Genomic DNA, 26,396 nt, shown 5'->3' with positions numbered 1-26,396 from the left:
TTTTGCAAAACCTTGCAGCAAGAAACATCCTCCCTGGAGCAGTAGGGAAATTCCTGGGATGCCGGGACACTAGGCAGAGTGGCCAAGGCACCAGGGAAGGAACAGAAAACCCAGAGGAATGGATGAATAGATGATAGATAGATAGATAGATAGATAGATAGATAGAGAGAGAGAGAGAGAGAGAGAATAGACAGACAGACAGACAGACAGATAGAAATAGATAGATGTAAATTGCTTTTACAAAGCCTCCTTCCTCTTCTCACTAAGTCCAGGCTCACACTAGTGCTATGCACTCACCTTCCTGCCGCCCAGACTTGCCACACCCCTGGCCACACTTCTTCCCACTCAACATGAGCCTGGAAGTTTCCATCCTCATTGAAGTCTACTGGACCCTAGCCAAGTGTTGTTGTCGGTTCATAGGTGTTTTGTCTGAGGGTCAGCTATGGGCATCCCAGCTTCTCTTTTTGTTCCTCCCCCTCCCCCAGCTCCTCCTCAGAGCCTTTCCCTCTGTTGACGCCTTTCCAAACGACTTATGTTCTCCTCATATTTCACACCTTCCCTTTCCTGGTTCTTCTCCATAACTGCTGGTTGACACAGAACTAAACCCACTTCTCTTAGGTCTCTGGAATATACTTCCATGGCCTCTGGTGGTGTGGCCTGATGATAGAGAGCCATTTGAGAAGGCTCCAAGGGTAAGCCACATGTGTAGGAGTGTTCTAGGGAAAGAGCCCCCAAGAGCCTCACGAGAGCTGGAGGAACAGGGTAGAGCCTGAAACCTGGGTCTGGACAGTAGACTGTAGGTGGGCATTGGCTTTTACAAAATTATACTGCATATGATTCTTCTAGTAAACCAGAGTCCCCAGCCCTGGGGCTTGGACATCAACATTCCTTACAAGCTCCCCCAGCAATTCCGAAAGGAAGCTGCAGCTGAAGCCACTCCTACCCAATGCATAAGGAAACAGCATTGAGGAGTCACAGTCAGTACGGTCTCTGGAGAAGCCGCTGATGTGTGTCTAGCCTGTGCCAGTGGGCATTATGCCAGGCTGTGGCTAGTCAAAGGCGAGCAAGGAATATAAATATCGAGGGCAGAGAGATGGCTCAGTGGTTAAGAGCACGTGCTGCTCTTGCAAAAGTGTTGTGTTTGATTCCCAGCACCCACGGGGCAGTTTACAACTATACATACTCCAGTATCAAGGATTTGACGTGCTCTTCTGGCCTCTAGGGACACTATACACATGTGGTACAAAGACATATATACATACAGGCAAAACATCCATAAATAAAAAAAAAAATAAAAAGAAATAATCCCTAGCCTTGACAAGCTAGCAGATTAGGAGAAAGAATGGATCTGGGATGTTTACTGTAAGTCCTTTTACATAAAATGCCAACTGCTCTAAATTCTGAGGTTTAGCTCTAGATACTACACTCTTTCCTGGAGAATGCTACGGGGTTTCCCAAGCAAAGGAAACAGACAATGGTATCTCTCTCTCTCTCTCTCTTTCTTTAATTTTGAGACAAGGTCTTACAATGAGACCCTTGTTGGCCTGGTATTTGTTATGAGCTCAGGCTAGCCTTAAATTCATGGCAATCCTCCTGTTTCAGCTTCCTGAGTTCCAGGATTATAGCATGAGCTATCATAGCCAGCTCCAACAGAATGCTCTAATGGAGGGCTAGCATAGAGCACCCGCATCCTACTGGGATAATATAATGTGAAGAGAGTTAGAGAGAGGCAAAGCCGGGCTGGCTGAGAGGACATCTCAAGAGGGTTGTGTTTGGTGGCCATCGAGTTGGCTTAATAAGTACAGGGCTGAGAAGTGAGGGTGCGCTGTTGTTTTTAGTGCAGAATTTGGACAGAGAAAGGATCTACTCAGAAGGGAGAAGGACAAAGTTGTAGAAAAAGGGCAAGGGCAACACCGAGGGCTTGGACGCCATTGATCCGTTTCTCAGTGTTTAAAAGCTAAGGCAGGGAGGACAGATCAGAAAACAGAGCCTACATAGGGACACCAGTCGGGAGTCACTACAGTGACTGTCCTTAGAAGGTTTTGGTAGCGCCATCCAAACACAGCCTAGTTCAAGGCCAATCTCCTTTCTTTCTGGCCACCTGAAAGCTGCACTCAATTCTTGCTTCTTCATCCTAGACCACTCTGCTCCACAGTACCCATATGTGGAGCCTACCATGAAAGCAATGGCAGCCATCAAGTATCAGAGGTGAAGGAAGAAGAAATGTGATGCATGTAGATATTTAGTGAACACTGGGTGTCTGAAGGAATCCATGGGGCTGGATAGGTTAACTGGGCACATTGAGAATACAGTTGCATTGAGTATATGGCTCTGTGGTTAAAGCATTTGCTGCACAAGCTAGATGAATGGACTTGGGTTCCTCAGAACACATGGAAATGCTGGGTGGGCATGGCAGCTTGCCTATAATGCTAGCTTCAGAGCAAATGGGGCGCTGGGTTTGATTGACAGGCTCTGCTTAATAAGTAAAGTAGAAAACCAGGAGGGTTTCCTACATCATCCTCAGATCTCCACATGTATGCAAACACATAACACACACACACACATGTAATATTCACATGTGAATATGCAGTCACACATGCCTGCATACCCATTGTGTAACAGTTTCCTCAGAGAGTGAAGGAGCTCAGGGGAGCTCCTTAAGCAGAAAGGTAAACCATTCAAGGCAGCTTCAGGAAGTCCCTGAAACTGACAGGATTCATTAGGCCCCTCCCTGGAAGAGTAAGCAATAACTACTGAGAGTCCCTCTTAGATAAGCCAAACTGCAAAGGAGACTCCGGAAGCCAGACCAGCTGCCTGGAAGAAGCAGAAACCAGCCGAGCTGCCTGGAAGGGGTTTAGACGAACTGAGCCATTTGGGAAGAACACTTTCCAACCTATTGAGCTTCCTGTAGTGTGCTCCAGCTTCCCAACTTTGTAAGCTATCGCCCATGCTGAGGTGGGCTTTGGTGATACAGCCTCTTTGAGTCATTTCTGCTCCTTTAAGTAAATCCAATAACTTCATTGGTTCACCAAGTTGGACTTTGGTGGTATTCATACTTTGGTCTGTGGTAGGATCTGCAAGTAGATGTGTATGTGTTGTGTCTCTCCAGGAAAAGGTTTGTAATGCAACATTATCACACACATATGACAAGAAAAACAAAATACAACTTAAAAATTGAACATTGTGATAATTTTCAGAGGACCATTTATATACATGAATAGATGATAGTGTGTAAACTGGTTACAAAGTCAACGACATGTTCAGTTTACTGCAACGCCTCTGTCTAAATGGCCTTCCTTCAAAATCAATATATCTGGAGGCTCCTGCAATCATTCCAGCAACACTGTCAATCATCAAAATGTGCTGGGTCAGTGAAATTCTACTATTCCAGGCTGGTCCCGAGCTCCTGGGCTCAAGTGAGTGTCTGGGACTATCAGTGCAGACCATCGCACTAGGCGTTAAGGGTTCTTGAGAGACCTGGAAATGGAGTTCCAAGCCTGACACGAAGACAGATGTGTCACTGAATGAGCGAGTGGAGGCTCACATCTCTCGGGGCAGATTGGGAGATTAGCATCAGTAAAGACCTTGGTCCATCTGTTTTTTTGTTCTGAAGCACAGTGACAGCACAGGCCAGATGTCCTCTAAGCAGTTCCTCCCTGTCCTCGGCAGCCAGCTGGCTTGTATTCCCCAGCCTGTCCTTCAGACGTACAGATCACTTGTCTAGTCTGACCAATGAATACAGGAGGAAGTCACACAGCCTTTCAGTCCTGATTCCCTCACCTCCCTGGTACTCTTCTGCTGCTGCTGTCTTCTCTGTCAGCTAGATGCCGAGAACCCTGAAGAAGACTGTACTGACTGGTTTTATGTTAACTTGACATAAACTACACTCATGAGAGAGACAGGAGGCTCAGTTGAGGAAATGCCTCCATGAGATCCAGTTGTAAGACATTTTAATTAAGTGATCAGTGATCAACAGGGTGGGGGCAGCCCATTGTGGGTGGTGCCATTCCTGGGCTGGTGGTCCTGGGTTCTATAAGAAGGCAGGCTGAGCAAGCCATGTGAAGCAAGCCAGTTAGCAGCATCCCTCCATGGCTTCTTCATCAGCTTCTACCTCCAGGATCCTGCCTTGTTTGAGTTCCTGTCCTGACTTCTTTCAGTGCTGGACAGTGCTGTGGAAGTGTAAGTTGAATAAACCCTTTCCTCCCCAACTTGCTATTTGGTTGTGGTTTTATTTTGTCACAACAATAGAAACCCTAACTAAGACAAAGACGACTGAGGTTTCAGCATGTACACTGAAGAAGCCTATGTCTATGGTGCCAAAGCAGAGCCCCTCTCTCCCTCTGACTGACATCAGACTATAACGTGAGCTGAAATACATATATACTGTCAAGCCACTGAGACCTAGGGATCTTTATTGTAGGAGCAAGTTGGGTTCTGACTAATATAAAACCACAGAGTTGTCCATGTCACAAGTGTTCAACTTCAGATTGATGCGGTCATTGGAGTACCAGCCCTGTGACATTCGAATAAAGTGGCTATACTTCACACCAGTGCTGCACACACCACCCGGTCTTTTAAATCATGTGCTCTGTATCACATCTCACTAACAAGACAAGCGCTCACCAAGCTGCTGGGTGCTACAGAATGACTGCTAATTCTTCGAGATATCACCTGCTCGTAGGACTTCCCCCAAGTGAATCTGAATTAAATGGCCAATACTTTAAGGTAGTCTCCACATTTGGTGAGTCTAGCTTTTATTTTATTTTTTTAAAGATTTATTTATTTATTTTTATGTACGTGAGTACACTATAGCTGGACAGATGGTTGTGAGCCTTCATATGGTTGTTGGGAATTGAAGTTTTAGGACCTCTGCTTGCTCCGGTCAACCCTGATCTCTCTGGTTGGCCTGGCTCACTCAGGCCCCACTCAACTCTGCTTGCTCAGTCCCTGCTTGCTCTGGCCCAAAGATTCATTTATTATTATACATAAGTACACTGTAGCTGTCTTCAGATATGCCAGAAGGGGGCATCAGATCTCATTACAGGTGGTTGTGAGCCACCATGTGGTTGTTGGGAATTGAACTCAGGACCTCCCTCCTGAAGAGCAGTCAGTGATCCTAACCGCTGTGAGATCTCACCAGCCCTCCCCACGCCCCCCCCTCAAGTCTAGCTTTTAATATGGTGCTTTCTTTAGCAAAAACAGCCAGGAACACAGGCACACCCAGGTGCTCTCTCTCTCTCTCTCTCTCTCTCTCTCACACACACACACACACACACACACACACACATACACACACACCTATACACATCCATACACACACCTATACACATCCATATATACAGAGAGAGAGAGAGAGAGAGAGAGAGAGAGAGAGAGAGAGAGAGAGAGAGAGTTGTTGTTATTGTGTTACCAAAACAAAAGAGAAAGAACGAACCTTTGACTGGAGTTTAATTTCTGGAACTCACTACCCAAAGTTGTCTTCTAGCCTAGACATAGGCTAAATTATATGCCATCACATGTACATACTCCCTCAAACTAAAAATAAAAAATATATATTTTTTTTACATAGGCTTTCTCTGTGTAGCCCTGGCTGTCTTGGAACTCACTCTGTAGATCAGACTGGCCACAAACTCACAAAGATCCTCCTGACTCTGCCTCCTAAGTGTTGGCATTAAAGTTGATCATCACCAGCACCTAGTCAAGTTTAAAATATTTTATTTTTGTTTAGGGGTGTGTGTGTGTGTGTATATGTGTGTGTTTGTGTGTGTGTATGTGAGTATGTGTGTGTTTGTGTGTATGTATGTGTGTATGTATGTGTGTGTGTGTATGTGAGTATGTGTGTGTGTGTGTGTGTTTGTGTGTATGTATGTGTGTGTGTGTTTGTGTGTGTGTGTGTACACATGTATGGAGGTGACCAAAGGAGCCAAAAGAGGGTGTTGGGTCATCTTGAGCTGGAGCTACAGAAGGTTCTGAGTGTCATGTCGGTCTTGGGAACCAAACTTTGGTCCTCTGCCAGAGCAGAGTGCTTTTAACCACGGAGCCACCTCTTTAACTCCAAAATAAAGTATCTTAGAGAAGAATGAAAACTCAGGTTGCCCATTATTTCAGGCCCCATTTAGGGAACCACTCTCCTTCTCCCTCTTAGAAGGAGGCTGTGGCCCCCAAACTCTATGAATGATGGGAATATTCACTGTCATTCACTCAGTTTATCGCACCAGATCCAGGACATAGAGAGATGCCACCAAACTCAATGTTGTGAGACAGGCTACTTTTCTAGGAGCACAGTCAGCTGGGGACCCATGACCCTGGGGGAGGGTCTTCCCTGATATTTGCTCTTTTACCTGGATATAGCCTTCTCCTAAGAAGAATACCTCACTAAGTGTTAGGGGGCTTAGGCCTTCCATGCCTTAGCTGATGAGCTGGCAACTATTTCTGCTGGTAAGTATCCCTAAAGGAGCCTAGTATGTTTCCAAGTTCCCAACGGAAGTTCTGGGAAGCTTTAGTGAGATTTTTCTTTAGTTCCCCTGCTTCTGGGAAAGTGAACAGCACAGAGAACCTGCAGTGCATGAGAGACCACACCAAGCCTCTTGTCTCAGGCACCTACATGGACCCCAAGGATCCAAGAGGCTAGGAGGGGTTAAGCCAGGTCAGGAGTGAGACGCTTGCTCTGGAATTCCACGGTGGTTCAGAAGAAGGAGAAAGAAAAGTTCTCAAGGCTCCAGCTAGAGCAGAGAGAAGGCTGAGAGCAGGCATAGGGGAGAGAAGGGGATCTGACAGGCTGAGGAAGGGCAGAGCTCCGTAGTTCTCCCTGCTCTGGTTTGGGCATGACCCAGATCTGCTATTGGCTAAAGAAGGTGTCCTGCTAGGTCTGTGGCTTACAAAATGCCACATGGCCTCCTGAAGCAGCAGGGCTCCTCTTGGCTCAGGAATTTTAGGCTAGCTAGGGCCAAGAAGCATTGTACTTCTTGTGAGGTTTTTAATTCTCCCTGTGCTGCCCACAACAACTGACAGAATTAGCGGGGGTGGATCCTAACACTGCTATCCACTCCTCCATCTTTATCGTCTCAAAAAAAATTGTTTATATAAAAGTCTCATTTTATTTAGTACTTGGAACTCCATGCACTAGCTGGTAGGAATTTCCATTCTCATTTCACAGAGACAGAAGTGAAAAAAAAAAGCATGCTCAAGGTCACAAAGCTAGTAAATATACTAGTAGGGTAATATAAAATTCACATTAGTAAACTCACTTAAAAGAAAGAGGTAGACCAGTAAGCCCACCTAAAAGACAGTGGTAGACTAGTTGGTGGACTGAGCTGAGCCTGATTTCTCTGACTACTGTCTCATTTGTTTCTGTTCACCTTGTTCCTTGGTTCAGAGTCTTTTTGTATCTTCTTTTCTGTTTTAAGATTTATGCATTTTTATTATTATTTGTGTGTGAGAGAGGCTTTACCTGTTTTTTTTTGTTTTTTTAAATGTGGGTATAGGGGACTTGAACTCAGGTGCTCATGCCTATGTACAGCATGTCCTCTTACACACTAATCCACCATCTTGGCTTCCCTTTCTACACCTTCTAACTAACATGGTTTCAGATTCACTTCAGAATCTGGGGCCCTGCCTCTCTTGTCTCCTCAATACTCCTGAGGCCTTCGTGCAGGAAGTGGCTTAATCACACACACACCATTTCCCAAGTGAAGCTTTTTTCCCCCCTACAACTGAGCCTGTTGGGTGTGGCAGGCAGAGGATGCCCCTCAAAGATAGCTATAGGCTCATCCCTGGGACTGACATAGCGAAGGGACCTGGGCAAATGTGATTACAGATTCTGAGGTGGGAAGATTATCCTTGGTTACTAGGTGGGCCCCGTGTAAATCACAAGGGTCCCTAAAAGCAGAAGAGGGAGGCAAGAGAAGCAGAAAAAGAGTGTAATGGAGAAGCAGAGGCTGGAGAGAGTGTGTTTGCTGATGGCTGGGGTAAAGGTGGAAGGCACAACATCATGGAATAAAGGCAGCTCCTCGAGTCCAAAGGAATCAAACCAGTCAACTCTCCTAGTCTCTAGGACAGTGGTTTTCAACTTTCCTAATGCTGGACCCTTTAATACAGTTTAATACAGTTCCTCACATTGTGATGACCCCAACCATAAAATGATTTCACTGTTACTTCAGAACTGTGATTTTGCTACTGCTATGAATCATAATTTAAATAGTTTTGGTTGCCAAATGGGTCATGACCCACAGGTTGAGAACTACTGTTCTAGAGTGACCAGGGCTCTGCCTGCACCATCGTCTTATTTCATCAAGACCCATGTTGGGCTTCTGATGTCTACAACTGTAAGAGAACCTGGGCTGTTTCAAGCCACTGAATGTGTTGCAGCAGCAATAGAAAGCCGGGCTGGGAGTGTAGCTCAGTGGGAAGCATGCTTGCCTATCATACATGAAGCCAGGGGCTCAAACCCACTACCTAGACCAGGCATGGTAGAATATGTCACCTGGTACTTGGGGGATGGAGGTAGGGGTATTGGAAGTTCAAGGTCATCTTCAGCTACATAATGAGATAATGAGTTTGAGGCCAGTCTGGGCTACATGAGATCCTGTCTCAAAAATGAATGAATGAATGAATGAATGAACAAATAATCTTCACAACTCACAGTACAAGCTATTGCTTCAGTTGATACACAGCAGACAATAGGACCCTTAGAACCTCAAATAACTGGCCCTTGCCTCTTTAGAGGTCTAGGTTAGCTTCTTGGCTTCCTCTTAGATATCTTGTCTTAGCAATAGATAACTCGCCACCAGGCCACCCTCTACTTCCTGCACTGTGACATGGCAAGAGGAAAGAGCTATGCACTCATCTAAAGCTAGGCTTCCCCTGAACCTGGATCATTCATGGGTTTAATGTTTTAAGACAGGAGCCTATCCGACTAGTCAGAAGTTGGGCCGTGTTCATGAGTGGGCAGAACCCCCATTTGAAAGGTAAGAAATGTGAAGTTGCCGCCTCTCTTTTTCATATGATACTGCAGACAAGGCATGCTGGGCCTTGGTCCTAGTTCCTTATTGAAGGAACTTTGGGGTTATAGCTTCCTAGACTAGAGAGGAAAAAAAAATGTTAGACACTGGGGCCTTGACTCTAACTGCTGATACCAGTGGCATTTATCCACCACTGTTGTTGACAGAAGTTTTGTGCCCTTTCAGAGAACTAATATATAAACTGAGGCTGGAGAGATGGCTCAGCAGATATGAGAGCCATACCACTCATGTAAGGACCTGAGTTCAAGTCTATATCATGCAGCTCATGGTTGATGCTTTGATATCTCTGTCCTCCTTGAATACATGCAGACACTTATATGCAAATAAATAATAATATTGATATGTAAACTGGCACCCTATATCCTATATTTATTTGGTGGGGGGTTGTGAGTTCCTCTGGATAGCCCTGGCTGACCCAGGACTATCTCTGTAGACCAGGCTGCCCTTGAACTCAAAAATACTTCTGCCACTGACTCTGAGCGCTTCAATTAAAGGTGTGTACTACCACTGCCTGGTTGTGCCCCATCTTTAAACACTGAGTCAGAAATCTGAAGAGATTCCTTGAACCCTGAACTTCAGACTCAATACCAACTTAAATTATTTATGTATGATGCATCTGGTTATGTAAATTAGAGGGCAGATGAGCACGATTTTCAGAGATCCCTGAGAAAATGACCTCTGTTCAGTGAGGCCTGCTTGCCTTCACTTTCATCTATCCTGCTGTTCATCCATCCTGTTGCTGAGGCATTCCTTCACTGGTATTAGAACCTATTTCTTTGAGACTCCAATGGAGACAGAAAAGCAGCTTAGATATCCAGGCTCATGGATGAAACAACTACGCGATTCTTGGCCCTTTTATCAGGAGATAGTCAATGTTGGACTAGCCAGACTACAGCCTGTAAGGTACTAATGAAATATCATTTCTATACTTCTGTTCTCCAGAACCAAGAAAAAATATATATTTCTGTTGTTTTAAAGGCATCTAGTCTGTGGTTAAGACTTATGTATTTCATCAGTACTGTTCCTCCAGAGAATCCTGACTAAGACATGCCTAACCCTTGTCTGAATGAGCCAAGCATGCTTACTCATCGTAGTGACCTACAGTATTCGGGTTTTATATAACACTGGTTTATGTGCCACCTCAGGTTCCACGTGCACCACCTGTGCATAGTCAGGCTACTCGTTGCATCTCAGCTGTGATGATCCCTTCCAGGTGGACTCCAGTTAGGCTGTCTCTATGCAGAACTACTAGGCATTCCCATGCATGCACATTACAAGTGGGGTGGAGGTGGCTAATGTCCTCCTAGGCTCCCCTTTAGTTTGGGGAACCAGGAACCAGGAGATAACTCCTGACTCCTCCCCCCTCTGGAAGAGGGTCTTGAGAGAGGTGTTCTGCAGTCTCTTCACGAGGAGGGATGTGCTCCTGTGTAGCTTCAAATCCTTCCTCATTGCCTTGGTCCTCTTGCTCGCTCTCTTTCCTGCCTCCCCTTACTGAAGTGGTAGCTTGTAAACATCAACCTGCTTAGCATCTGCCCCCCCCCCCCCCGCCCACAACAATGAGCTGCTCATTTTGGAAACCCTGACACTGAGTACAGTTTCTGATTTTTGTCATGAGCCAGTCCTCTCTTATTCTTCTCTGTAAGATGAATCACACTGGATGATGCTCTTCTTGAATCTTCTGTGCATTATTTTTGGCCTTGGTGTCATCTTACTTATGCTTTGTGGCTAGCCCGGCTCACTACCTCCTTCAAAGAGGTTGCTCTTTTAGCCTGGTGTGCAGCATTCAAAACAGCAAAAGCAGATGCAGTCAAAGTCTTCTCTGTGTTGTGCAAAACGGTGAGAACCACTGCTCTGGGTTATCTTGGGCTTCTGGATTATCGCACGCCTCCTTAGAAAACAGAGGAAACGGACTTCACATGTTCCCAGAAGGCAGCTGTGGCCTGCAGTGTTGGCTTTGAACTGCAGAGATGTGGTCACAAATCCAGGTGGCTGACAGCCACCAAAGCTAGAGGAGGCACAAAACAAACTCCCCCAACACTTGTGGATTCTTGGATTCAGCTTTGATGTTTGACCTTCGTTTTTCACTCAGTAAGACGGATTTGAGACTTCTGTACTCCAGAGCTACGAAAAAAATATATTTCTACGGATTTAAAGGCACCTGATCTGTGTGATTAATCATAGCAGTCTCAGGAAAATGTATTAATGCAGGTTCCTCTTTAAAAGGGCCTTCTGATCTGGAGGCTGAGGGAAGAGGGCTAGTTTAGGACTAGCCTGGTCTATATAGTGAGTTCCAGGCTATCCTGAACCACACTGAAACCCTGCCAACAGGGCTGGAGAGATGGCTCAGCAGATAAGAGCACTGACTGCTCTTCTGCGGGTCCTGTGTTCAAATCTCAGTAACCACATGGTGGCTCACAACCATCCATAATGAGATCTGATGCCCTCTTCTGGTGTGTCTGAAGGCAGCTACAGTGTACTTACATATAATAAATAGATAAATCTCTAGGCTGGAGTGAGCAGGGCTGGAGTGAGCAGAGGTCCTGAATCAAGATTTCCAGCAACCACATGATGGCTCACAACCATCAGTATAGCTACAGTGTACTCATATACATTAAATAAATAAATAAATAAATCTTTAAGGAAAAAAAAAAGAAAAGAAACTCTGTCAACAAAACAAAACCAAAAGAGGTCCTCGGGGATCGTCACCCTGAGCCCTTCATGAATAGTTGTCTTTATTTCACCACCCTCCTACTTCAATCTCCTAAGCACTGTTAGTAAGCCATGCCCAGCTCAGTCTGTCTTCTTTTGTTTTATTTTATTTTATTTTATTTTATTTTATTTTATTTTATTTTATTTTATGTGTGTTGATGTTTTGCCTGTATGTATGGCTATATACCACATTCTCTGGTGCCTGTAGAGGCCAATAGAGAATCTCTGATCCTGTAGAAATGGAGTTACAGACAGTTGTAGGCTACCACATAGGTACTGAGAGTTGGACCTGGGTATTCTGGGAGAGAACGAAGTGTTACTGACCACTGAGCTATCTCTCCAAACTGTGTCCTTTAAAAATATTTACAAAATTTTACGTGTGTGTGTTTGTGCCTGAATGAGGCTACGGGCACTGCATGCATGCAAGTATTCATGGAGAATAACGGGTATTGGATCCTCTGGAACTAGAGTTCCAGGGGGTTGTGAGCCGTCTGATGTGAGTGTTGGGAACTGAACCTGGGTCCTCCACAAGAGTAGTGAGTGCTCTTAACCACTAAGCCATTTCTCCAGTCCCTCAGACTGTGTTTTTATGATGTTTCCTTCTAATAGGTTTGTGTGTGTCGTGTCTGTGTGTGTGTTGAAACCTGTGGAGGTCAGAGGACAACTTGTAGGAGTTGGTTCTCTCCTTCTACCATGTGGCTTCTGGGGCTAGAACTCAAGTGGTCAGGCATGGTGGCATGTGCCCCACAATGGGCCATCTTGCTGGCCCCTTTTGTGGTATTGCTTCCGACCCAAAATCTGCATTCTTTAAATATATGTATCTAAAAGTGCTCAGAGCAGGGTGGTGGTGGCGCACACCTTTAATCCCAGCACTCAGGAGGCAGAGGCAGGCAGATTTCTGAGTTCAAGGCCAGCCTGGACTACAAAGTGAGTTCCAGGACAGCCAGGGCTACACAGAGAAACCCTGTCTCGAAAAACCAAAAATAAAAAATAAAAAAAATAAAAATAAATAAAAAAATAAAAGTGTTCAGATGTTTATTCCTTAAGCAAAGCTAGGTTGTTTCCAGCCATCATGAGTAAGAGCTTGTTTTCTAGAAGAGAAGGGTATAAGACCCAGCTGGCCCCTGAAGCCCTTCCCAGCCTTCACCACCTCTAAACTCTCTATCCAACACACGGGTGTTTTATAAAATGTGCCCACAGCATACCCAGCACTGACTTGTGTATGGCATTGTTAAAGATGTGGAGCCCATGACTCTTCTAAAACTTGGATGGGTCACGTTGAACAGGCGCGGCAGGAAAGGTTAGCACAGCATCTCAGGAGAATGTATGGAAGAGTCTAAAGTGAGTCAGCAGTCCATCCCTCCATGCTCAGCAGTGGAACTGGAGCCTGGGCTAGGGGCTGAGCTTATTAGGAGGCCTGGCCCCCACTGCTGGATGCTTGCAATAAGTGCCAGGTCTAGCTCACAGAAGAACCAACAGTCCTGTCGTCTCAGGCTATCCATGGCACAAAACAGCTGCAAAGGTGTCAGGGAGTCGGACTACGCATATTTTTGATACACTGTTAGGTAATTCATAGCAATTTCTCCCCTTGCCCGTGATATAGGTAGGGTTTTACTGTACAGCCCAGATTGGCTTCAAATTTTTGGTCTTCCTGTCTCCATTTCTCAAGTCCTGGGATTCCAGGTGACTACCAAGCCTGGTCATGATATTTGACTTTTTAACTAAAAAGCATTTCTCTAAACAGTAACAGCGTACAAACGCACATCCCCAGTCACCCTGTAATTCTCCTTCTGAGAATTTATCTTAAATGAGGAAAATACCGAATAAAAAATATTTAAAAAAAAAAAGAATTTATCTGCAGGTATCCTTCACGACTGTGCACACAAACACAGTGACTCACTGCAGAAGCAGCTGTAATAGCAAAATATCAGAATGAAGCTAAATGCTGTCCTCATGAGGCTGAGTATATAAATTAAGGCACATTCAGACATGGAGACATAAGGAGGAAACTGTGTAAGCATCTTCATGGAAGCGCTTCTGTGGCAGATTAAGGGAGAAGAGTGGGATGCAGTGCATTGTAAATAGAGCTGTATTTGCAGATGGGAGGGGTCTGTAAAGAGGTGGCTGCTGTATGCAGGAGAAGTGGTGGCCCCTGTGATGGGGGTTGGGCACCAAACGAATGAGAAACAGGTCAGAGGAGGAGGTTTCTATAGTCTGTGGCTTGGGACCATGTGAGTATAGTATACATTACAAAGTAAATAAAACAGGGGAGGGGGGCTGGAGAGATGGCTCAGCAGTTAGGAGCACTGACTGTTCTTCCAGAGATCCTGAGTTCAATTCCCAGCACCCACACGGAAGCTCACAACCATCTGTAATGGGATCCAACGCCCTCTTCTGGTGTTGCTATTTTCTGTCTGAAAATAGCTACAGTGTACTCATAAATACTTCTTTAAAAATAATAGTAAAAATAAAACAATAAAATTAAAAAGAAGTGTTTATTGTGGCCCTTTAGAATAAGAAATCTTGTTTTGATTCTCCACATTTGGTCGTCTTGGTGTCACCTGATTTTCCTGGTGCCTGTGGGCTCTTCAGGTTGGACACACGTGGAAGCCATGACCATATCTAGTGTCTGGTTAGACATGCCACTTCAGACCAGAATGTGATTTCCGGTGTCCAAGGCTGTGGTGGGAAGACCAGTCTTGGGGTTTCTTATTGGTAGAAGCAACTTCCAAAGGTTCTAAGGCTTGGGTCCCCATATCCACAGCGACTTCAGAAAGAGGGGTCCAGCGAGGTCCTAGTATGGAGGCATCAACTGCTCCCGGCTCAGGAAGGAGGAGTGGTGGTAACGATCTCGGGTGGCGAAGTCCGCATTGTCCTGGGTAAGCTGAGTCATTGCCGTGTCGACCTTGGCTGGGGATGGTGCCAAGATGATTTGCTCCCGGGCGGACCTCAGGCTCCTTCAGGGGGAGACATAGGATGGGGAGAAGGGAAGAAGAGGTGGAGATGAATTATGAGAGCCAGTCCACCCCGATGGAGATACTGTCCACCCCGATGGAGATACTGTGCACCCCGATGGAGATACCGTGCAAACGCCAGCTGCACTAACATTTAGCATGTCTTTAAATACTTAAAATATAATCGTTGGGAACTACAACAGCCTATGAACTCAAAGTAAGAGATACAGTATCAAGTGAAGATGGTAATATTGACCATTTTTAAGTGAAACACTATAAAACTATACCTTCTAATAAGGGATGCCCACCCTAAAGACAGTTTTGTGAGAGTTCTGTAACTTTTCTTTGTTCTTATCGGATGAGACAATGGTGGGACTAAACTACAGACTGGAGAGGAATGGAAAGAGAAACTGCTTGGCTTCATTAGAAGGAAAGTTGAGGTGTCCCTACACCAACCCCACATACTACAAAACCACCCTTCTAGGCAAACTATGCCTGTGGTTGCAATAGTAGCAGGAAAGGTTATGGGGGTAATGACTGCTTTTGGATTGGATTTCAGGCCTACTCTACAGAAAAGAATTAAGACTTGGTATCATAATCCTGATCAAAAGTAATGGCTCAGGAGGTTATGGACCCAGCGAGGAACTCATTACTATTGTTTTGCTAAAGAACGTATTGTCAAACTGCCTTCTAAACGATTATTGCTTATACACACAGATTAGTGCTGCCCTCAACCTTAGCCAGAGAAGCTTCTCTCTGTAGTGCGCAGCAGTTAATACAGAGACAAAACGCGTCAGAGCGCTGAGAATAAGTGTCTATTGAGCATTCAGCCCCACACGAGACATCCGCATCCACCCCTGTCACCAAGGCTGAGGGAACTTAAGGAAGAGGGGCAGAAAGGAGGAACAGAGAACAGGGAGGAGTATGAAATGCCATGCTCTGGAGACAGAATGGCCACTGCTCGTGGTTTATGAGCTCGTTGTACATATGATTATTCACATACAATCAAGTCAGCAAGAGCAATCAAGATTCCAACAGGCAGCGCTAAGTGGACTCAGTGTTATTACACAAAAAGAAGGCATGAAATGGAAGGGGTGGGTGTTGCAGGTGCCTGGGGGACATGGTATACATGACTGAGATGCATTGCTTATGTGTGTGAAAATATCAAGAGATAAATAAATAAAAGATACCCTATAAAAAGAAAAGAAGGAAGGAAGGAAGGAAGAAAGGAAGAAGGAAGGAAGGAAGGAAGGAAGGAAGGAAGGAAGGAAGGAAGGAAGGAAGTTGAGTGAGCAGTCGTTTCTAGGTTGCCAAGGTTACTCAGCAAGCAGCTAAGAGGTAAAGTGCCTGTGTTTTGGGTTCCAAAATAGTGAAGACCAAGAGAAGCCCAGATTTAAGTCTAATGGTACAGTCTCTGTACATCTGGGTGGATACACTAGTGGAGATCACGGTCGATGCTGTGTCAGAGGAAGGTATCGGAGGTTGAAGAAGGCAGAGCTGTTCTTAGCTCTGACCCTCAACAGTTCATGGCCTCAGAAGGCCTCTGTCTCCACAGTCCTCTGTTCTCTTGCCCCTCCATGGCAGGTCCACAGCCTGTTAGGTCCTTGAGTTCCCTCAGAGGCACAGATTTCCGCTGAGCATCTTCCCCCCAAAAGAATCAGCTATTTCACTCAGATTAATGTTCAAGTGCTCAAAATCAGGAATGTAAAACAAGATACAAAGAGTGATGTAAGAAGAGAGAGGCCTGAGGCCATAAGTCTGTAGAACTGAAGCAGCAGCAGCTTCAGCTGACCCTGGCAAGTACCAGGTCACATGAATCTAAATTCGTCAGGCTAAGAGTTCCTGAAAACTGAATTTGCCTCTATGAGGGGAGGACCTGCAAAAAAGAGGTAGCCAAAAAGACCAAACAAAACAAACAAAAACAAAAAACAAGAAAACAAACCCCAGGAAAACCTACACATTCTTCTGGATTTAGGGAAATCAGCTTCCTAGAATTGCTGCAGAGCCCTCCTCTGGACAGTTGCTAGGGCTCCAAGTTAACCTCACAGAGTCACCGTAATGTCCAGATATAATAGAGAACAGAACATAGCCAAATCTTTCAACCCAAACACACTTCACTGTGACTCGCCCTCGGTCTGGAGGACATACTTGAAAAAGTCAAAACTACAGAGCAGAAAGCACAGCCACCAGTTTCTATTTTTAAGCCACTCCTTGGCCCTTCCCTCATCTAAATCATCACAAAACACACCCAGGAGCCATGGTGTGGCCAGCAAGTTTGATGCTGACTTGGCCAAGGCTCCGTAAGCCACTTCACTCGTCCAGAGCCTCACATTGAGCAAGGGGTTGTGTGGACTAGCTTCTGTCCAATCAAAGGGCTGCCTTTTCCTAGGAACACCCTCCAAAACAGTGACCTCTGTGACCTTGGAGGTGACATTCCAGGAAATCAGAGTACAGCTGAAGGAACTGTGCTGAACCCTGTGGCCACTCTTTTAGGCTTTCAAGCCAGAAATGACTAAATATATTCTCGTAAACCAGATTATGCCAGATACCCCCACCCACACATTTGAAGCTCAGACTTTTGTAGGCAGCTTCTGAGCCAAACCTAATTCCACCTAATCTACTTTCTGTCAGTCCTAGGTTGTGGAGGGGAAAAAAAAAATCTATGTAGATATTCTGTGACCTGAGCCACCCAGCCTCATGCCTCAGACAAGATGGGAGGCAGAGGTTCTCCCATATTTACCACAGCTCCAAGGACAGGTAATGCAGTCGAAAGCATTTTTAGACGATTCCCCTCCTCCATTCCTGGCCCCTCAGCTCTCTCGGCCCCTCCCTTTGTTTCCACACCTCTACACCCTTGTCTTTGTCATCCCAAGCTCCAGCACCGAAATCTGACTTCTTGTGCCAACTTGAACAGATTGTCACTATTTGCGAAGAGCCACCTCAAAAAGGACGCTGGGGTATGGGCCGGAGACACGGCTCAGAGGTGAAGAGAAAGTACCGCTCTGGTGGAGGACCTGAGTTCTCTTCCTGGCACCCAAGTTAGACAGCTTACAACTTTGCCTGTAACTCCAGCTCCAGAGAAATCTAACAACTCCAGCCTCCTAGGGCACCTACACCCGTGTGCATATACTGCGCTCTCCGATACACATAATTTAAAAACCAAAGCATGCAAGGGAATGCAGAGCTATAGTTCAACGGACATGAAGTTTCAGCTCTGGAGATGAGTGATGATAAAGGCTATATGACAATATGATTTTATTTAATACCATGAATATACACTTACAGATAATTAAGATTATGTTATGTGTGTCTTACCACAATTAAAAAAAAATTAGAGGTGGGAAGACACAAAGAGAGCAAAAGAATTTTAAGCTCACATCTGGGATCAGTGGAAACGGATCCTAAACTTCATTAGCAATGCCTGGGTGCGGAAGATGCAGGCATTGGCAAGTATAAACTAGACATCTGGAGTTTCAAAATCAAACCATCAAAATGCAACCCAGTAAACCCTGGTGCGCAGCTTTGGCTTCATGCTGCTGTTGAAAGGGGACGGACAGCAGACGTTCCCAGAATCCTGAGGCCTTAAAGGATGAGGAAGTCCTGGCTTCCTACGAGAGTGGGAATGAAGTCACAGGGAAGAGGCTACAGGGAATGTTGCCTTCGTGTGTGTGTATGTGCGTGTGCGTGTGCGTGTGCGTGTGTGTGTGTGTGAGAGAGAGAGAGAGAGAGAGAGAGAGAGAGAGCGCATGGCAGTCACACAGCAGCCCCCCACAGCCTTTCATTTGTGGTCACACTTGGCTAGAGTGTCTGTCACCAGGGCAGTGGCACCAACTACCTTTGGCCTGAGAGGAGAAGTAGGAGATGCAGTTTCACATTCCCTTGGGCTTTGATCTTGGGTGTGATTAAGTATCAGTGGGAATGTGTCTCTGACTGTAAACTCACTGAGATCAACTCGGGTGACCTATCACTCAGTAATCAGATCCTAGATGAAGGCTTGGCTCATGAGGAAAGAGGACACGAGCCTATAGGAGGTTCTGATGAGCTGAAGCTGGCAAAGAAGTGAGGTGGAGTGAGAGGGCCAAGGGCCTGGTACTGAGTATGGATGACAGTGATGGACATGAACCCGGTACTGAGTGTGGTGAGGCAGTGTGGAGCAAGTGTCATGCACTGAGTGCAGGGGACAGTGAGGAGCAAAAGCCAACCTCCTGGAGCTTCCCCATTGTCAGGTCCATCCCACACCCCAGTCCAGGCCCAAGCACAGCCAGGAGCAAGACCGCTCTGTACCTCCCCAGCCTCTGGGACACTCATCCCTCCTTGTACCAGCCCCAGTGGGCACAGACCTGCAGGAGGGGACCAAGAAGGACTTCATCCATTGGAAAAAGCTGAAGTTTGATGCTGATCCTGTGAAAAATGTATGGGCATAGGATTTTGAGGATTTCACAAAAGTAGACATCTTGAATCCCAGCTTCACCGGGGGCTGGTACGCCCCTACACATACTCACAGACAACTTTCACGTATGTGCACATACACAGAACAAGCACACTTTTCCACTCAAACCAAACAACACTCACTCTCTTACAGCCTGGCAGCAGCCTGCCTTGTGCTCATGTACAGTTTCCAAATACCCACATCTAAACTACAAACATCTTAGGAGGACTGGGTGGAGCCTATTGTTAAGACAAGAGAAGATGACTGGCTGACTTTTGTCTCAGGAATGGAAATGCATTTTATGACACTCAATCCTCCATTCATATCTGCGTGTGTTGAATGCATGCTGTGAAATCCTCCACTAGGACCATACACTGTCTGAGAGCAGAGAACATGGTTTCTCACCCCTACAACCTCACAGGACTTAGCACTTAGGCAGTTTTACAGTTCAGAGTGGAGAAATGTTTGAAGTGAGGGGGTTTGTTTGTTTCTATTACTGGCCAAATAACCTTTGCATATGGAACACTGATCTGAGTAAAGTTCAACCTTAAATATAAATAGTGAAATAGATAAATTTATGTAATAATAATTATATGATATTGTGTATTTATGGTGTGTGTGTGTGTATATCCACTACATGCACTACATGGAAACATGGCAGTAGGCAGGCAGGACATCTGGACCAGCAAGCTGAAAGCCCACATCTTAAACCACAATCAAGAAGCTGAAAAATCAAACTGGGACCAGCATGTGGCTTTAAAATCTTGTGTGGCTTTAGAAACCTCAAAGGCCATACCTAGTGACATACTTCCTCCAGCAAGGCTACACCTTCTAACCTTAACCCAAACAGAACCACCAAGTGGGACGGAATATTCAAATGCCCAAGACTATGAGGGACATTTCATCCAAACTGTCACAATCTTGGTATAGTAACGTATATATAGTCCACCCATCCCACCAAGACACGCTGGCCTAGGATAGCCTTGAACTTACTGGACTTCCTTCCTCTGCATTCCAAGTGCTTAGCTCAAATTATGTACAACTTTGGAAAAATTAATCAAACTTATTTTTAGAAAATGCATTCCTCAGGCAGAAATGGTGGCGCACACCTTTAATCCTAGCACTTGGGAGACAGAGGCAGGTGGATCTCTATGAGTTCAAGGCCAGCCTGGTCTACAGAGTGAGTTCTAGGATAACTAAGACTAACACAGAGAAATCCTGTCTCAAAGGACCAGGGAAAAGAGCATGCCTCAATTGCATGAACAGATATATTTGAAATCGACGAGTCAGACCATGTTTAATGTGTGATTAGGAAATCAGCAGTAGTTGAAGATGCTCATGTTAAAATCTTATCTTGGCATTCTGTAGGATTCCTGCAGTAAAACTGTAACTATTGCTGATCTACCTTAGTGTATGCTTCCTTCCTCAGAGAGGCGACTCCTTATATATGTTCTATAAGAAGCTACAAAATCAAAATAAGACAGCTATTAACTGACCTTACTTCTACAATCACTTAAATTCTAAATTATCTAAATTATAGACACTGACCTGAAATTTTATTTCATACTTTACTGTGATTGGATTTCTGGGAAAATATTTAAATTTCTTAAGGTGAAGCAATCATTGATATAATCATTATGTTAATTAAAATATACTCTATCTATAAAATTAAATTACACAGGACCTCTTCCTAGCATTACTGGTTTTCTAAGGCATTATTTTTTAGTATATGCTTTCACTTTAGATATCTAAAGTGCATTTCGGTAAAAAGACATATATCGTAAATCTGAAGAAATTTTTAGTTAGGACTTGATATTAATTTTTTTTTCCTTTTTGATATAGGGTCTTACTCTGTAGCTCTAGCTGGCATAAAACTCACTAATGTAGACTAGGCTGGCCCTTGAACTCACAGCAATCTACCTGTGTCTGTCTCTGGGTGTTGGGATTAAAGATATGTACCACCACACCTGGTGGTATTAATTGCTTTATTTTAAATTGGAGCATCATAGAGTATTCTGGAAAAAGTCCCCCGTGTATGTTTCTCTCTCTCTCTCTCTCTCTCTCTCTCTCTCTCTCTCTCTCTCTCTCTCTCTCTCTGTGTGTGTGTGTGTGTGTGTGTGTGTTTCTAGGGTCTGAACCTAGGACATGACCTTGGGCATACTAGGCAAGCACTCTAGTTCTCTAACACATCTCTTTAAAAATATTTCTTTTTATTTTTAACAATGTCTATGTGTGTGGGTGTGCACACATGAGTTAAGGAAAGATAAGGACATTGAATCCCTTGGACCTGGAGTTGCAGGAGGTTGTGAATTGCCCGATGTGGGTGCTGGAAGATAAACTTGGGCCCTCTGCAAGCATAGAAGGTGCTTGTAACTGCCAAGCCATTGTTCCAGTCCCTCTTCAACAGATCTTTTAAAAGATAATATTTTATTAAATATTTGAGCATTTCATATGATGAATTTTGATCATATTCACTGTTCTCAACTCCTTCCAGATCCACCCACACTTCCCGTTTTCTTCTTCTTTGAATCCGACTTATGCTGCCCATTGCTCTTGGGAGAAAACTGGCTCTCAGTCTAGGTATGGTGGTGTATACTTTTAATTCCCAAACTGGGGAGGCAGAGGTAGGTAGATTTCAGAGAATTCAAGGCCAGTCCTGTCTATGTATTGTAAGTTCCAGGTCAGACAGGGCTTTTTCCAAAAGAAAAAAAAAAAAAGTAAAATTTATTTTCTCTCTCCCAGTAGCTTTCACATAGCATTGGCATCTTATCTAGTGGTGGGACTTTGTCCCTACCCCTGTCTGTCCACAGTGGAATTTTGGCTGACTTGAGCTTGCATAGAGTCTTGTGCAGAGTCACAAGCATTGTGAGTACATAAGCACAACTGCCCTGATGTGAGACTCTTTCCTTGATGCTATCAAGCGCCTCTCTCTTTTTTTTTTTTTTTTTTTTTGGAGACAGGGTTTCTCTGTATAGCCCTGGCTGTCCTGGAACTCACTCTGTAGACCAGGCTGGCCTCGAACTCAGAAATCCGCCTGCCTCTGCCTCCCGAGTGCTGGGATTAAAGGCGTGCGCCACCATGCCCGGCTCAAGCGCCTCTCTTAACAGTCTTCCTGCCTCTGTCTAGAAAAGATCCTGAGCCTTGAAGTGAGGAGTAAGCTATGTATGTCCCATTTAGGGATAATTGCTCTACAGTCTTATTCTCTATATGTTGACCAGTTGAGGGGCTCTGTTAATTGCCAACTAGTTCTAGAACCTAGAGAAAAAGTTTCTCTGGTGAGGGCTGATAGGATCTATGGATGTAGCAATAGGTCATTAGGAGTGATTTTAAAGCTATGTCTATTTAGCAGTTAGGTTCTCTCCTGGGGCCTCTCCCTAACTATCTATCCACAGTTTCTTCACCCCATTACAGTTCCATAAGCAGGTTCCATTTCATGGAGTGGACTTTGGGTCAATCAGAAAGTGGTTGGTTCTTCCCATGACATTTGTGCCATTATTGCCCTAGTGGGCATATCCTGCTGGCTGGGTCAGTTATGACTGTAGCTCATAGGGTTGGCAGCTGGGTGGGACTGACGGTTACTTTCCTCTTCCAGTAGCATGCATAACACCTTCCAGCACCACGAAAGCTGGCCAGATTCTAGAGGGTAACAAAGAACAGTGGAAATCACCTATAATGTTTGAGGGTTTATGGGACCTCACTGGCCAGTGATTCAAAAAGAGGTAACCCATTCTTGTACCTGGGTTATTATTTGCATGTGGTATCTTGTTGGAGTATTATCCCATCTTAGGGCAATTCTATTTTAAATTATTTTATATGTCTATATGTATATTTTATGAAGCCTCTACAATAGTAAGAATGCTTTTCTCAAAAGTGTTAGTTAGCCTTCCCTGTAATCCCTCATCTACCCTGCTCTTCCACCTCCTACTTCTTTTAATCCTTCCTGTTCCCTCATTCTCTCTTCCTCCTTTATATCACTCTATTCTGTGTCCCCTCTCTTAAAAGCACATCCCTAGTGGCCCCTTACTACTTTCCTAATCTCCACGGGTATTTCACATGAATCACACGAATCTAAAGAGTCCAAGCTAACATCCATATGTAACAGAAAACACGCAACACTTGTCTTTCTTAGTCTGGGTTACCTCACAATGATTCTAGTTCTACTCATTTTCCTGTGCATTCCATAATTTCATCTTTAATGTCTGGCTAATATTCCAATTGTGTGAGTGTACAATAGCCTAGATGTCCATCAACCAATGAACAAATAATGAAAATGGTACATTTACACAACGGAGTGTTACACAGCTGTTAATGTGTCTTTAAAATTGCTTTATGATAGAGGAAAACATATAAATTACGTGCTCTGGCTTGATGTCTCCCCCAGTGTTTATATGTGGAAACTTAATCTCTAGTGTAAGTGTTTAAAGTCAAAATCCTTAAGTCCGTTCAGCTCTTCTGATAACCAGAGTGATACTCTGTGGGACAGTGGAGCATGCCAGGAAACTTGGTACAGTTGAGTGAGTCCAAGACTCACTGGCACCCCTAGGTACCCACCTGAGACAGTAGGCATCTTCCTGCTCCCTACCAGATTCCTGAACCAGAGCACGTGACCACATTTCCCACTGTCAGTCATGTAGCCCAGAACAGAGTTCTCCATGCTAATGATGCATCTAGAGACCCTGAGAGTTTAGTCAATAAGTTTCCCTTCCCAGACATTCCTTCCTGCACATGCTATTTAATCTCTGGTCCACCCTGAGAAGGTGATATGCATCCATTTTCCATGACAAACAACCAATAAACAGTTTGGAACCAAGGACTGTCACTTTCATCAAGAACTATTGTGGGGGCATGGAGAAGACCTTCTGACTACCAAGCAGACAATCACCACCAACCTAAGGACAATCGCCAATGAGCTAAGCCCAAGTTCCCATTTCCCAGGCCTGAGCTCATTGTCCTCCGCTGGCAGTCCCCTAACTCCATTCCCAACTCCACATGACCCAGTGGTGCCTGGATGTCCAGGAGTTGGGAGCCCAGGTCCTGGCCTCATCACTGGCCTGTGGACCCCTGATACTTCCTTCCGGACTCCTCTGAGCAGTTTTCCAGCTGCGAGGCAACTGGATGCCTGGGAACTTGGGAACCCCAGCTTCAGCCTCCCACATCCTAGGCTGTACTTTCCCACCCCCAGAGCAGTGTCTCATCCTTTCTCCAGCACCAATGGAAGCAGCACAGCATAATCGCAGTCTAGTGCTCCCTGTGATTCGCCTTCCCAGTGGTAGGGTAAAACATGGACCTAATGCTCTAAACTGGGAGTGGGCTAGTTATCTAGGGAGTGGGTTCCAGATAAAAAAGATCAATTCATCTCTCTTTCTCTCCTTCTTGTCTCTTCTTCCTTTATCTTCCTCTTCTCCACATCCATATCAGCCATGGGATGCCTTTCTCTGTGTTATAATGCATCAGTTAGGCTTTCACCTAAGTAGCCTCTGATCTTAGACTTGCCAGTCTCCAGAACCCTTAGCCAAAAAGTATACATTATTCAGTTTATGGTATTCTGTTTTATCATTAGAAAGAAGACTTTTCTATTCTCCCTCTCCCTCTTCCCCTCTCTCTCTGTTGGGAGGCAGATGCTGAAATCTGTGTTGGTATGAACTTTTCTTTTCTTCATTCTATAAGATTCTGTTTTCATGTACTTCAAAGCTCTGTTTTGTTTTGTTTTATTGTTTTTGTTGTTGTTGTTTTTCCTTTAAAAACAACAACAACAACAACAACAAAAAGCAGGGTCTCACTATGTAGCTCTTGCTGGCTTATAACTTCCTCTGTAAACCAGGCTGAACTTGAACTCACAGAGGTCTACCTGTGTCTGCCTCTTGAGTGCTGGGATTAAAGATGTGCAGGGCCACACTCCAGAGCTATTTTCCCCTTGATATGTATAGACTCTCCAATGATATTTTTCTTCCTGGGTTTGGTCATTTGTATTTTACCTTAATTTGCTCAGAATTTGGCCAGAAGTCTACCGATTTTATGGCTCTTCTGACACAATGATTTGATTCCCTAGCATGGTACTTTGTATGAGGATGTCCTCCATATGTGCAGGGGTTTGGACCTTGGCTCCTGGCTGGTGTTGCTGTTTGGGGGAAGTTTAAGATATGTAGCCTTAGCCGGGCGTGGTGGCGCACGCCTTTAATCCCAGCACTCGGGAGGCAGAGGCAGGTGGATTTCTGAGTTCGAGGCCAGCCTGGTCTACAAAGTGAGTTCCAGGACAGCCGGGGCTACACAGAGAAACCCTGTCTCGAAAAACCGAAAAACCGCTCTTCAGGTCAGAAAAGCACCGGGGTAGCTAGGGCGCAGAGTCGGCTGACACTCGCCAGCTACCCACAACACCCGCCACAGGATCTTAAGACTTCTGGTGAGTGGAACACAGCTTCTGCTCCAATCCAATTGCGTGCGGGACCTGAGACTGCATTAGTTAGGGAAGCAGAAACCGGCCTGAGTAGGGCCACAGGCCTCATCCGGCCGGAACAGCACAGGAGTAGCTAGAGCGCAGGGTCGGCTGACACCCGCCAGCTACCCACGACCCCCGCCACAGGATTTTGAGACTGCTGGTGAGTGGAACACAGCTTCTGCTCCAATCTTTAAACAGTGACAACGACAACAACTAACCCCAGAGATTACCAGATGGCGAAAGGTAAACGTAATAATCTTATTAACAGAAACCAAGACCACTCACCATCATCAGAACCCAGCACTCCCACTTCGCCCAGTCCAGGGCAACCCAACACACCGGAAAAGCTAGACACGGATCTAAAAGCATATCTCCTGATGATGGTAGAGGACTTCAAGAAGGACTTTAATAACACACTTAAAGAAATACAGGAGAACACTGCTAAACAGGTAGAAGACATTAAAGAGGAAGCACAAAAATCCCTTAAAGAATTGCAGGAGAACACTGCTAAAGAGTTACAAATCCTTAAAGAAAAACAGGATAACCTAATCAAACAGGTAGAAGTCCTTAATGAAAAACAGGAAAACACATCCAAACAGATGAGGGAAATGAACAAAACCATACTAGACCTAAAAAGGGAAGTAGACACAATAAAGAAAATCCAAAATGAGGCAACACTGGAGATAGAAACCCTAGGAAAGAAATCTGGAACCATAGATACCAGCATCAGCAACAGAATACAAGAGATGGAAGAGAGAATCTCAGGTGCAGAAGATTCCATAGAGAACATCGGCACAGCAATCAAGGAAAATGTAAAATGCAAAAAGAACCTAACTCAAAACATCCAA

The 26,396-nt window shown here is 44.9% G+C and overlaps 1 protein-coding gene across 1 annotated transcript in view; it reads right to left on the bottom strand.

The window, feature by feature from the left end:
- Positions 1-14,523: 14,523 nt before the first annotated feature.
- Positions 14,524-26,396, bottom strand: part of Slc12a8 (solute carrier family 12 member 8) — a 154,845-nt gene continuing 142,972 nt past the window's right edge. Inside the window, exons 12-13 of the mRNA XM_029470724.2 lie at positions 19,024-19,084; positions 14,524-14,686 (exon numbers count right to left, since the gene is read on the bottom strand). Coding sequence (XP_029326584.2) covers positions 14,524-14,686; positions 19,024-19,084 — 224 coding nt within the window. The remainder of the gene's footprint in view (positions 14,687-19,023; positions 19,085-26,396) is intronic.

This window comes from Mus caroli, unplaced genomic scaffold (assembly GCF_978045245.1).
Source record: "Mus caroli unplaced genomic scaffold, Mus_caroli_1 scaffold_17, whole genome shotgun sequence".
NCBI lineage: Eukaryota > Metazoa > Chordata > Mammalia > Rodentia > Muridae > Mus > Mus caroli.
This window is presented reverse-complemented; position numbering and strand designations above follow the sequence as displayed.